Source organism: Centropristis striata, chromosome 9 (genome assembly GCF_030273125.1).
Source record: "Centropristis striata isolate RG_2023a ecotype Rhode Island chromosome 9, C.striata_1.0, whole genome shotgun sequence".
Classification (NCBI taxonomy): domain Eukaryota; kingdom Metazoa; phylum Chordata; class Actinopteri; order Perciformes; family Serranidae; genus Centropristis; species Centropristis striata.
The window spans coordinates 40,651,621-40,665,781 of NC_081525.1; the positions used below are offsets into that span (position 1 = coordinate 40,651,621).

Here is a 14,161-nt window from a genome sequence, read left to right on the forward strand (position 1 = left end):
TGGGCGGGGTTTAGAGGCCGTGGGGAAGATTGACAGCGTGTTGGACGAATCAGGAGCGGCGGCGTAACAACTGTCCAGAAAGACTCCGCCTCCAATACTCAACCTGTTGTTAATTATTGATGAGCGCTGCCGGAGAGTCTGAATTATTGATCAGGAGGTCAGCAGTAACCACTGCTGCCGTTATCAGACACTGCTGTTATATGTTGTTATTGTAGAGATACCACTGCAAAAACCTATTAATAGTATAGGAATATTATACTGATACAGTATATGTTTAAAATATCACAAAGTCCTATTAAAAAACAACAAGATCACTATACAATTAATTTGTAAAGCAACATGACACATATTATCATATTTATTATTATTATTATTATAAACCCGCATATTATAACAGATGTACAAGTATGATCAGCCACACGCAGATTTAGGAATATTAAAGAATAATTATTTGTGTTTGTAATGTAAGTCTGCAAATTATTTACCTGAAATTAGGTTAGCATCCTTTGTTACATCCTTTTTGAGTGAAATTATCAATAAATGTCATATGTTACACTTTTGGTGAAGTTTTTGTGTTTTTCTTGCAAAACTAGAAAAAATGAGTGAGGCGATTATTTTAACAGGGTGACGATATGCGTTCTATATATGTATATATATATATATATATATATATATATATATATATATATATATATATATATACATATATACAGTCTATGGTTCTCTCTAGTTATATTTATTTCTTATGTGTTAAAGTATAAGAAATTCAAAATATAATATAACACTACTAGCTTTCCTATTATCTAATGTCTGTCATTAAAAAAACATTTTTACGTCTGAGCCCCCAAAGAATCAGCGTCTCATGCTGACGTAATGACGTAATGACGTCACGCCGTACGCGTCCTGCCGGCAGCAGGGAGGAGCCTCCGGCTTCATTTGTGTCTGGCGGACAGTCAGCTGCGGACCGTTTCAGCTCTTTACGGTCCTGGTTCATAATAAAAGACCGGAAGAATAAAGCCCCGGAGCCTCTGCTACAGGCCGGAGATGGACAACAGTAAGCGGACTGTGGTTGTTACAGGTTGGTCCTCTTTTACCCTCCTCCGGGCAGACAAACATCAGCTGAAGTGGAGAAAAGTTGTGTAGATAACAGCTGCTGGCGGTAATGGCGTCATGTTGCTGATCCACAGCTGATTATAATAATATCAGCCTGTCAGGGTATTCACTTATCGATTCAGATATGAAACCTGATTTAGAGCCGCTGACAAGCTAGGTGAAATATTGTTGTTGTTGTTGTTGTTTCCTGTCTGTCCATAGCAAACAAACAGGTAAACATCTGACGCTTAGCATTAATAAACATCTAACTTCATATAGCTCATTTTGATTGCATCTGTAAATATCTTGCAACTGTGTAATTATGTGCCAAGCACGTAAGTGATAGAGATCATCATCAATAATAAGTCAAATCAAAGTTCTCTAGGGTTCATCATCAATAATTCACGAGAACGACATTATCGCGATATCTAAAGAAAATGAAATATCAGTCAAATGAATCTTTAACTTTGTTTGTTATGTGTTTTGTCTCTATTTGGCAAAAATACACTCATAATACAAATATAGGGAGGCCCAGAAAATGTGAGCAAAACTGCACAAAAGCAGCAATAAAGATAAAATTGACCCAATATGATCATAGGTATATTATAAACATGATATTCATGTTTCATTTAAAAACCGATAACCTGCAACAACCATATCCCAAATGTTAGTGTGTGGTTATAGTTAACCATAGCTATTTATTGACACTTAAATATGTGCTCCAGAAATAATAAACAGCAATCATAGATGAGATGGATAGCTATCTGTAAATAATAATATGGTAATAATACTTTTAGTGTTTTAGACTTTAGGACTTGGACGTGGATGTGGGAGGTATTTTGTAGTGATAATTTAAAAAAAAAAAATGCAACTTTTACAAGTAACTATTGAATTTTTTTCCGTTGCAACTTCACTCCGAACCTCTGAAAATATAATATTTTCCAAATGACCAAACTAGAGTCGTGAACATTGACTGGTGGAGGATAAGAAGCTGGGACTCAGACACAAAGGGGTCAGGAGCTCCAGACCAGCTGATTCTAGATGTGGAGGTTTCCTGGGAACTGATCCTTCACAATAGAGTCCGGCTGGCAGCTGCCGGCTCCTCGTCTGCTCCTCGTCTGCTCCTCGTCTGCTCCTTTCACCAGCCTGTCAGACAGACTGACCCCCCCGGCCCCCAGGGACCCCCAGGGACCCCCAGGGACCCCCTGACCCTAGGATCACTTATAGATCCTTCATAAACAAGGCTGGAGGATCAGTTATAGTCTGCTGCTGCAGTTTTCTAAGTCATACGGAGTGAAGAGAGACTTTTAGTGATAGTGACTGATTTTAATTTGGTAATTAGTGCAGCACTGTAGACTTTACATTTGTTTTATAGTGTTTTCTCTTTTTTGAAAATCAAGTATTTTGGAAGGTTTATGTCTGTATATTGTTGCTTGTTTATATTACAAATGCAATATTTGGCAAAGTAACTTATGATAGTCTTTTTTAAAAGTTACAATACTTTGATATCTGCTTCTCCAGATTTAAATGTATTTGCATTTACTTTGTTTTCTCTTTTTTTTTTTTTACTAATGGATGTATGTCTAAGTGATCCCACCAGAAATACAATTGCAATATGTTCATGCTGGAAAAACAAACAGTACAAAGTCACATTTAAATCTGTTTAAGAATATGCAGAACAAGAGTAAACACAGAACAGTAACCAAAGTAACGTACGTGACATGTTTTGCAGGTTTTGGGCCTTTTGGAGAGCACACGGTCAACGCCAGCTGGGTCGCAGTTCAGGTGTGTTCTCTCCTCTTTTCTTGTTTTATTGCATATATTCATTATTTCCTTACAGTGGTGTGAAAATAAATCAAACAAAAATCAGTATGAGCAGGTTTTTAGATTATAACCTAATGACTGTTGTTACGTGTGTGTTTGTAATTAAATCCAATTTAACAAACAATTTATTTACATGACATATTCAGCTCTTTATTCAGGCTAAACAGGCTTTTACTAAATGCTTTCTATTCATTCTGGACAAAACATCACCTCTTAAAAATGTCATGCCACCTTAACAAAGCAGTCTGCATAAATAGTTTGTTATTATATATAATATAAGAGCATTTTTCCCCCAAAGTGCTTGTTTTTGTGGCGTACGGGGACATGCTGCTGTTCGTGCAGCAGCAGCGTTTGGATCTGAGTCCTGCATGTGGTTGGAGGCTCTATATGTGGGTGGAGGCTCTATATGTGGTTGGAGGCTCTATATGTGGTTGGAGGCTCTGTATGTGGTTGGAGGCTCTATATGTGGTTGGAGGCTCTATATGTGGTTGGAGGCTCTGTATGTGGGTGGAGGCTCTATATGTGGTTGGAGGCTCTATATGTGGTTGGAGGCTCTATATGTGGTTGGAGGCTCTGTATGTGGTTGGAGGCTCTGTATGTGGGTGGAGGCTCTATATGTGGTTGGAGGCTCTGTATGTGGTTGGAGGCTCTGTATGTGGTTGGAGGCTCTATATGTGGTTGGAGGCTCTATATGTGGTTGGAGGCTCTGTATGTGGGTGGAGGCTCTATATGTGGTTGGAGGCTCTGTATGTGGTTGGAGGCTCTGTATGTGGTTGGAGGCTCTGTATGTGGTTGGAGGCTCTGTATGTGGTTGGAGGCTCTATATGTGGTTGGAGGCTCTGTATGTGGTTGGAGGCTCTGTATGTGGGTGGAGGCTCTATATGTGGTTGGAGGCTCTGTATGTGGTTGGAGGCTCTGTATGTGGTTGGAGGCTCTATATGTGGGTGGAGGCTCTGTATGTGGGTGGAGGCTCTGTATGTGGTTGGAGGCTCTGTATGTGGGTGGAGGCTCTATATGTGGTTGGAGGCTCTGTATGTGGTTGGAGGCTCTGTATGTGGTTGGAGGCTCTGTATGTGGTTGGAGGCTCTATATGTGGCTGGAGGCTCTGTATGTGGGTGGAGGCTCTGTATGTGGTTGGAGGCTCTGTATGTGGTTGGAGGCTCTGTATGTGGTTGGAGGCTCTGTATGTGGGTGGAGGCTCTGTATGTGGTTGGAGGCTCTGTATGTGGGTGGAGGCTCTGTATGTGGGTGGAGGCTCTATATGTGGTTGGAGGCTCTATATGTGGTTGGAGGCTCTATATGTGGGTGGAGGCTCTGTATGTGGGTGCAGGCTCTGTATGTGGTTGGAGGCTCTGTATGTGGGTGCAGGCTCTGTATGTGGTTGGAGGCTCTATATGTGGTTGGAGGCTCTGTATGTGGGTGGAGGCTCTATATGTGGTTGGAGGCTCTATATGTGGGTGGAGGCTCTGTATGTGGGTGGAGGCTCTATATGTGGGTGGAGGCTCTATATGTGGTTGGAGGCTCTGTATGTGGTTGGAGGCTCTGTATGTGGGTGGAGGCTCTGTATGTGGGTGGAGGCTCTATATGTGGTTGGAGGCTCTGTATGTGGTTGGAGGCTCTGTATGTGGGTGGAGGCTCTATATGTGGGTGGAGGCTCTATATGTGGTTGGAGGCTCTGTATGTGGGTGGAGGCTCTGTATGTGGGTGGAGGCTCTATATGTGGGTGGAGGCTCTGTATGTGGTTGGAGGCTCTGTATGTGGGTGGAGGCTCTATATGTGGTTGGAGGCTCTGTATGTGGGTGGAGGCTCTGTATGTGGTTGGAGGCTCTGTATGTGGGTGGAGGCTCTATATGTGGTTGGAGGCTCTGTATGTGGGTGGAGGCTCTATATGTGGGTGGAGGCTCTGTATGTGGGTGGAGGCTCTGTATGTGGTTGGAGGCTCTATGTGGGTGGAGGCTCTATATGTGGGTGGAGGCTCTGTATGTGGGTGGAGGCTCTGTATGTGGTTGGAGGCTCTATGTGGGTGGAGGCTCTATGTGGGTGGAGGCTCTGTATGTGGGTGGAGGCTCTATATGTGGTTGGAGGCTCTGTATGTGGGTGGAGGCTCTGTATGTGGTTGGAGGCTCTATGTGGGTGGAGGCTCTGTATGTGGTTGGAGGCTCTGTATGTGGGTGGAGGCTCTGTATGTGGGTGGAGGCTCTGTATGTGGGTGGAGGCTCTATATGTGGGTGGAGGCTCTGTATGTGGGTGGAGGCTCTGTATGTGGTTGGAGGCTCTGTATGTGGGTGGAGGCTCTATATGTGGGTGGAGGCTCTGTATGTGGGTGGAGGCTCTATATGTGGGTGGAGGCTCTGTATGTGGTTGGAGGCTCTGTATGTGGTTGGAGGCTCTGTATGTGGTTGGAGGCTCTGTATGTGGTTGGAGGCTCTGTATGTGGGTGGAGGCTCTATATGTGGGTGGAGGCTCTATATGTGGGTGGAGGCTCTGTATGTGGTTGGAGGCTCTATGTGGGTGGAGGCTCTATGTGGTTGGAGGCTCTGTATGTGGGTGGAGGCTCTATATGTGGGTGGAGGCTCTATATGTGGTTGGAGGCTCTGTATGTGGGTGGAGGCTCTGTATGTGGGTGGAGGCTCTGTATGTGGTTGGAGGCTCTGTATGTGGGTGGAGGCTCTGTATGTGGTTGGAGGCTCTGTATGTGGGTGGAGGCTCTATATGTGGGTGGAGGCTCTGTATGTGGGTGGAGGCTCTGTATGTGGGTGGAGGCTCTGTATGTGGTTGGAGGCTCTGTATGTGGGTGGAGGCTCTATATGTGGGTGGAGGCTCTATATGTGGGTGGAGGCTCTATATGTGGGTGGAGGCTCTGTATGTGGTTGGAGGCTCTGTATGTGGGTGGAGGCTCTATATGTGGGTGGAGGCTCTATATGTGGTTGGAGGCTCTGTATGTGGGTGGAGGCTCTGTATGTGGTTGGAGGCTCTGTATGTGGGTGGAGGCTCTGTATGTGGTTGGAGGCTCTGTATGTGGGTGGAGGCTCTATATGTGGGTGGAGGCTCTGTATGTGGGTGGAGGCTCTATATGTGGGTGGAGGCTCTGTATGTGGGTGGAGGCTCTATATGTGGGTGGAGGCTCTATATGTGGGTGGAGGCTCTGTATGTGGTTGGAGGCTCTATGTGGGTGGAGGCTCTATATGTGGTTGGAGGCTCTGTATGTGGGTGGAGGCTCTGTATGTGGTTGGAGGCTCTGTATGTGGGTGGAGGCTCTGTATGTGGGTGGAGGCTCTGTATGTGGTTGGAGGCTCTGTATGTGGGTGGAGGCTCTGTATGTGGTTGGAGGCTCTGTATGTGGGTGGAGGCTCTATATGTGGGTGGAGGCTCTGTATGTGGGTGGAGGCTCTGTATGTGGGTGGAGGCTCTGTATGTGGGTGGAGGCTCTGTATGTGGGTGGAGGCTCTGTATGTGGGGGATGCTGGTTGTCAGGGTGTCTAGACGGACTTGATCAGGATATTAAAGGCAAACAAAAGGAGCTTTGTGGCGGGTCCCCGCAGGTCAAACATCTCGTCTTCAGCACTAGCGGGGTCAGTGTCCAGGAGGGGGAGGGGGGGGGGGGAGGGGGAGGGGCTCCACTCACACTTATTATCTAACTTATAGTTTGTGTCATTGCTTCTTTTATTTCTTGCTTTTCTCGTGTTATTTATAAAGACGCTGTGTGACAGAGTGTTGCAGTTACATGTTTTTGGTTTTCACTATAGACATTTTTTAGGTGCAAAATAATGTTATTTGGAAAGAACAAGTGAAAAGACATTCGTCCAGGAAAAAGCAAAAAGGTCTGTCATTTAAAAGCTCGATTGTCAAAATTTGACTATCAATATTAGCTGGTGTACCAAAGATAAACAAGACCTGAACTTGAATCTCTCATCTCTGTTTACTTCTGTTTTCTTCTGCATTTTGTGTTTGTGTGTCTAATTTCTGTTATGTTAGGCGACTTTGAGAACCTTTAAAAGTGCTATAAAAATATAATGTATTATTATAAACATTTGGCCATAGATCGTTCTAGGCTCTGAATAATTGTTGTTTTATCAATCAGAATCAGAAATAGGGTTTCATATACAATCATTTTTCCTTTGTATTTTGAATGAAGAAATGAATGAGAGACTTTAGCTCCCACTCAGACTGTGAGAGACTGTAGATAAAGATATAAAGATATAAAGATATCTCTTTAAAACAGATAAAGATATAAAGATATCTCTTTAAAACAGATAAAGATATAAAGATATCTCTTTAAAACGCCAAACGAATGACGCGTGTTTGATCTTTTCTGTCTTTGTGTGTCTGACAGGAACTGAAGAAGCTGGGTCTGGGCGGGGAAGTGGACCTGCATGTCTCTGAGGTTCCTGTAGAGTATCAGACAGTCCAGAGTTTGGTTCCTTCATTATGGAAGAAGTATCATCCATCGGTAAGAGGAAAACATAGTGTGTTTTAAAGGTGTAATACAGAAACTGTGTCAGGTTCGGTCTGATTTTATTGATTTTATTTTATATGTTTCAGGCCAAATACAAGTTATAATAAGATCTGTTGGCTCTGAGAACAATCAGATAATAATAAATGTGTGCAACACATGCTGAGATAAATTAAATTAATACAGTTTTCATATTATGCAACAAATAATTGGCTTGAGTTTGTCTTTCATGCAAGCTCTCCATTAAACATGTGACCTTTATCCTTGGGTTATTAATTTATCCGTGGGTTATTTATTTATCCTTGGGTTATTTATTTATCCTTGGGTTCAGTGGTTCTTCTGCTCCATTTGAGATCTCAGGTTCAAAGGAGCAGAGGATATTTTTGGTATTATTATGAAGTATTATTTTCTGGGTACACTGACTTGTTTGTTTGTTTCCCAGCTGGTGGTCCATGTTGGAGTCTCAGGGATGGCCACCACCGTCACTCTGGAGAAGTGTGGCAGGAATCACGGCTACAAGGGCCTGGACAACAGCAGCTTCTGCCCCGACTCACAGTGTTGCATTGTGGGAGGTCCTGACTGCATCACCTCCGTCATCGACATGGAGTCGGTGTGTAAGAGAGTGGCGGCGGCGGGGCTGGGCGTCGCCGTGTCCGTCTCCAGAGACGCTGGAAGGTAAATCATGTTCAACATCTGAAAACACATCCACCTCACTTTGTTAAAGTCAGAGCAGCGTTTACTCTCTGCTTCATGAGGAGGATGGTTCAACAGACCAGGATATCTTCATCATGAAGGTGGTTCTCCTCTTCCTCAGTGAAGAAGCTTTCCTCTTCAGTGTGTGTGTGTTCACATTAAAGGGTGTTAGGAGTTATTTCACTCAACTACCAGAATAAAAACGATTGCTTTCCGCCCACTTCTATGAAGAATATGAATTATTTTTGCAGTTAAAAGCAATACTGTTGCTCTAAATAAGGCACACAATTAATTTTGGCAGAAAATAACAAGTGTGAATTGATGAATTAATATATTTATCCAACCACTCCGTGTTCTCATTGTGACTGCAGTGTGAACAGCACAAATATCATCAAATCTTATCTTTTCTATTCTGGTTTTAACCACTTTCATATATATCAAAATTTTGCACTGAAGTGAATGGGACGGCCGACAAAAAATGAGCGAAAAAGAACAATTATTGGAGATTTTTAAACGTCTACTTCTCCGGCATAATTTCACCTAGAGACTCCATTTAAACTTTAAACAGTAGACACAAGTCTTGTGTATCGGTGTATTAATCCACGTTTCGATAGGTCATATAGTTTTTTATCAATCCCTGTTCAATGACCATGATCATTTTTGGAGAAATTCTGAGATTATAATGGGTGTGTATTGCACGGAATGTTCGTGTCACAGTGTGTGACATCATCACCAGAGTGTAGAGGGAGAGAAAAAACTGTCAAAAAATAAATTTGAAAACTGCGCTCCAGGCCGCAAATTCCACTCTACAGAAATAATTTATACATAGAAACGTAGGAAAATTAGTCTTCTCCCTCACAATCCTCTGGTAAAGCTGTCAGAGTTATAGTTTGGGCGTAGGACGCACAGATGATCCACCAACACCACCAACAGCCTCATTGGCTCCCATATTGAAAACGCAGGGAGATTTCTGAAGAAGGAAGATGGAACAGTTTTTTTAGATCGCTCTAACAAAGCTATTTTTTCATTTTTCTTAAAAAAAACCATATGTAGACGTTCAGGAAGAACTCAGGACGCTCAAAGTGAAGTCGGATCAATGATAGGTATTATGGTTTTGCCAAAAATGCTTTCTGTTCGAGGCCAGAAATTCCAGTCTGTCCACCTCTGGCTGCTGTCACTGAGCCGGAACAGGTGGCAGTTAATTCTGTTGATTGCTTTGATCTTTGATGTGATTACAGTTACAGATACACACACACACACACACACACACACACACCGGCAGTAGCCCCCGTGGCCCTTTGAAAATTTCCCCAGAGGAAATTTTCTAGTTGTTATGTACTGACGTGTCCTGCTGATCTGTTGGTGGTAATGCTCCTACAGGTGATGCTCCTACAGGTGATGCTCTGATGTGTTGGTGGTAATGCTCCTACAGGTGATGCTCTGTTGGTGGTAATGCTCCTCCAGGTGATGCTCTGATGGTGGTAATGCTCCTCCAGGTGATGCTCTGTTGGTGAAAATGCTCCTCCAGGTGATACTCTGTTGGTGGTAATGCTCCTCCAGGTGATGCTCTGTTGGTGGTAATGCTCCTCCAGGTGATGCTCTGCTCCTTCCCTCAGGTATCTATGTGACTTCACCTACTACACCTCTCTGTACCTGAGCCGCGGCCGCTCCGCCTTCGTCCATGTGCCCCCTCTGGGGAAGCCGTACAGCGGGGAGGACCTGGGCCGCGCCCTGCAGGCCGTCATCCAGGAGATGCTGGAGCTTCTGGACCAGGCGGAGGAGAAGATCTGCCAGCAGCACTTCCACTAAGTGACCTCTGACCTCCAGCCAACCAGCCCTCGGCTCACCACACTAGAGAAATTGCACTTAACCACAAGTAGCCAAACTTTTCCTTCTTTTGGTTTATTGTTGTCTTTATTCAGACAGAATGAAAACTTCACATGTTTCCAGCGTTTTTTCTCTCTTTCTTCGGTTTTTGCTTGGTGTTTTTTTTATCCCTGACTCAGTTATGTCTTAATGTCTCCCGATGGTGAGAAGATAAAATGGGAGTCTGCAGCCTAACTGCTGTTTTTCACACATGATGTTGAATTGTTTCTTGAGTCCTTTTTCTTTATAAGAAGTTGTAATTTTGCCTTCTTTTACAAAGGTTATTTAAATCAGGGAACGGGTTGGTTCCAGCTCACATTCCCCTCAGTTTCATCGGCCCGATTCTGACAGAAAACCCCAGAACCCCTCTGAGATCTGGCCCAGGCTGTGCAATGTTTTACAGATCTCAAGTTCACTCATTTAGTTCTAGGTTTAGCAAAATTGTATTATGGTTGCACAATTATCTGAGAAACTATTAAGTATTGCAATTATTACCACAGAAATCTAAGATTAATTAAGCAAATAAATGTCTTTTTTTTAAATCACTTTATATCTAAAACATCGTAGAATAGCAAAACTTGAAACTTTTTCTCAAGACAGAACTTGCAGAGTTTCTCTTGTGTTGTGCTGTCCTAGTTTTAATTCCTTGATGAAAGCTTTCTGTTGTTCCCTTCATTGAATCAGACATCGCTGCTTATTTTACCTGAAGATTTGTTTTCATGAAGTTGGACTCTCTTCAGTCAGAGTTGGGCCTGGAATTTTATTTCTGTAGCACTTTCTTTATTTAGTTTTTGCAATTTTAAGTCATTTTGAATATGGACAGCAGTTTTAGCCATGTGAACACTTGCATTGGATATTTTTATTTTCAGTCACTTTAACTTGAAATATCTAGCGTTCTAGATGAACACATCTCCATTTTTCACTTTTTTGCCCCCCCAATGAATATAATTATGCATGCGAGGTGAGCTTTGCTTTATTTTCCTGAGCTTTGGTTTGTTCTGATGTTTTAATCTCTCACAGCATTTGTGATGGTGCTTCAGGTGTAAATGTTTGTTTTATGGCTTTTTTATTGGATTGTCTTGTGTTTTGCTGAGTCGTTAGAACAGCTTCGGTTTCATTAGTTTTTAGTAGAACTTTTAGCATTGAATGGCCTGTCTTCTGCTTCCTGTAAACTGTTAGCTAGTCTTAGGAAACTAACACTGCAGCAGTAGTAGTCTCATGGACTTTCATTGAGTTTTTGATTAAATGTTTTTATGAGTTAAGCAAGACGGACTGGATCCCCTGAGAGGCAAGTCCAAAAACATTTTTAATTAAGGTGTTTTCTCTCCATTTTATGACTTCAGAACAGGTGTGAACAGGTTTCATTAGGATCTATTTAGAGCAAACAGCACAACACACAAACAGTCATTTAGATCAAACTATTCTGTATTTCTTTTCACCTGTTCTTAAAACATAAACACATGAGAGAGTATTTTTTGTCACTTGCCTCTTCTTGCTGTGTAAGATGCCAGTGATTATTCTCTATTGGTGTGTGTCATTTTATTGCTTTTAGCAACATGATTTCTACCACAAAGTAGCATCCTGAAGCATTGAGCTGAACAAAACTCAACTTATTCTCAGACCTAAATTTAATCTTTTGTCATTCAGATTTTGGTTTGTCTGGTTTTAAAAAGCTCTGTTGAATGATGGACAGGTTTGAGTTTTTCCTGTGTGGCTCTGTGGATGTGAGACGTGAACAGGAAGTGGGGAAGCTGCCTCTGAAAGGTCTGTTTACATATGAGGTGACCTCTGACCCTGTGCCTTGCTGTTGTTTATGTGTGTTATAAAAAAAGGCCTTAAAAATACCCAGCGGGTCAGTTCAAAGATATATTACTGATGCTGTCCAGTCAGATGTGTGGCTACCTCAAAAAGACTTTTTTATCTCTGCGTGTGCTCTGTTGTACAATAACATGACGGCTCTGTGAATTATCTGCTTCTGTTGTTAACAAAGCACTGTTACAATTAGTAATCTTGGCTTTTAAAAGAAAAAGACTTTGAAATAAAGTGAAATAAAGGATTACAAGTAACATCTTTGTGTCTACTATTACAACCTTGTATTTTTTCATTTCTCATTATTAAAAGCATGTAATTTACTTGTCAAATGTATACCTACATTCCATAAAATTGAGAGCTTTACTTCCCAGTTACTTTTAAGATGAATATTTATATCTTAAAAAATATAACAAGTTTATAAATATAGCACTTTGCAAATGTTTAAACCAATAGATTCTAACTTTTTTGGCCACTGACGTCTTACAAAAAGTAGCATCAATAGTATCAAAAGCACATTGATGGTCGCATTTCTCACATCCACTAAATAGTGATTTTTACCTGTTGGAATAAAAATGATATAATAAAATGATCCAATCCATCAAACATAAGTGGGGAAAGTAATTTAAAAAAGGGAAAACAGTTTTGTGTACTAATTTCATCATTGATTACATAAATGCATTATAATTATTGATGCATGAGTGAGTATGCATCACTTTGATGTTACAGGTGGTGATGGTGTGGCTAATTTTAAGAAATGTATATTCTGTTGGGTTGCTTCATCTATTAAAATACACCATAATTATTTTTGTTAATTAGTTTTTGTATTCATAATCTATCTCTGCAAGGTGAAAAGTACAATAGTTGCCTCCAATATGTAGGCCTATTGGAATATTACATACAAGTATTATACAATACAAATTATACATGCACATCTTTTAAATGTACTCTGGGCGACCAGGCCTTCTGCTCCCAGACCACCTGGAGGCTCCACAAAAAACAGACTCTTTGAAAAAAGCCTAAAACCCTTTCTTTATTAAAAGGCCTTTTATTAAATGTATCGTTGTGCTTTGGCTTTTTAACCTGTTTTTAATCTTGTTGTACTCTGTAGCACCTTGGGATTGCTTTAAACAATGAAAAGTGCTTTACAAATAAAATGTATTATTATTATTATTACTATTATTATGTCTAATCACATTTAACTTTTGATTTAGCTGCCAATAAATAGCACAGCACAATTTTGGAACATAAATAAATGAAATGGCTACTTTCCACCACTGGTATTTCCCCATTTGCCCTGCAGATGTCCATGATTCCGTACTGGTACCTGAAATAATATCAGAGTGAGAGCTCTGTCCCTGGAAATACTATCAGAGTGAGAGCTCTGTCCCTGTAAATACTATCAGAGTGAGAGCTCTGTCCCTGGAAATACTATCAGAGTGAGAGCTCTGTCCCTGGAAATACTATCAGAGTGAGAGCTCTGTCCCTGGAAATACTATCAGAGTGAGAGCTCTGTCCCTAGAAATACTATCAGAGTGAGAGCTCTGTCCCTGGAAATACTATCAGAGTGAGAGCTCTGTCCCTGGAATACTATCAGAGTGAGAGCTCTGTCCCTGGAAATACTATCAGAGTGAGAGCTCTGTCCCTGGAAATACTATCAGAGTGAGAGCTCTGTCCCTGAAATACTATCAGAGTGAGAGCTCTGTCCCTGGAAATACTATCAGAGTGAGAGCTCTGTCCCTGGAAATACTATCAGAGTGAGAGCTCTGTCCCTGGAAATACTATCAGAGTGAGAGCTCTGTCCCTGAAATACTATCAGAGTGAGAGCTCTGTCCCTGGAAATACTATCAGAGTGAGAGCTCTGTCCCTGAAATACTATCAGAGTGAGAGCTCTGTCCCTGGAAATACTATCAGAGTGAGAGCTCTGTCCCTGGAAATACTATCAGAGTGAGAGCTCTGTCCCTGGAAATACTATCAGAGTGAGAGCTCTGTCCCTGAAATACTATCAGAGTGAGAGCTCTGTCCCTGGAAATACTATCAGAGTGAGAGCTCTGTCCCTGAAATACTCTCAGAGTGAGAGCTCTGTCCCTGAAATACTATCAGAGTGAGAGCTCTGTCCTGGAAATACTATCAGAGTGAGAGCTCTGTCCTGGAAATACTATCAGAGTGAGAGCTCTGTCCCTGAAATACTATCAGAGTGAGAGCTCTGTCCCTGGAAATACTATCAGAGTGAGAGCTCTGTCCCTGGAAATACTATCAGAGTGAGAGCTCTGTCCCTGGAAATACTATCAGAGTGAGAGCTCTGTCCCTGGAAATACTATCAGAGTGAGAGCTCTGTCCCTGGAAATACTATCAGAGTGAGAGCTCTGTCCCTGGAAATACTATCAGAGTGAGAGCTCTGTCCCTGAAATACTCTCAGAGTGA

General features: G+C 42.0%; 1 protein-coding gene across 1 annotated transcript; it reads left to right on the forward strand.

Annotated features, from left to right (window-relative positions):
- Nucleotides 1-939: 939 nt before the first annotated feature.
- Nucleotides 940-12,017, forward strand: LOC131978253 (pyroglutamyl-peptidase 1-like). The gene is made up of 5 exons (XM_059341828.1): nt 940-1,078; nt 2,825-2,877; nt 7,250-7,366; nt 7,812-8,044; nt 9,679-12,017. Exons 1-5 carry the CDS (start codon nt 1,045-1,047, stop codon nt 9,869-9,871), a joined length of 630 nt encoding a protein of 209 aa, XP_059197811.1. The 5' UTR covers nt 940-1,044; the 3' UTR covers nt 9,872-12,017.
- Nucleotides 12,018-14,161: the final 2,144 nt, after the last annotated feature.

Bases quoted from the DNA above. Each gene is read 5' to 3' on its own strand.
- LOC131978253 (XM_059341828.1), top strand. From the start codon at position 1,045: ATGGACAACAGTAAGCGGACTGTGGTTGTTACAG. The intron at 2,878-7,249 runs GTGTGTTCTCTC...TGTGTCTGACAG, and splicing joins CCAGCTGGGTCGCAGTTCAG to GAACTGAAGAAGCTGGGTCT. The intron at 8,045-9,678 runs GTAAATCATGTT...TCCTTCCCTCAG, and splicing joins GTCTCCAGAGACGCTGGAAG to GTATCTATGTGACTTCACCT.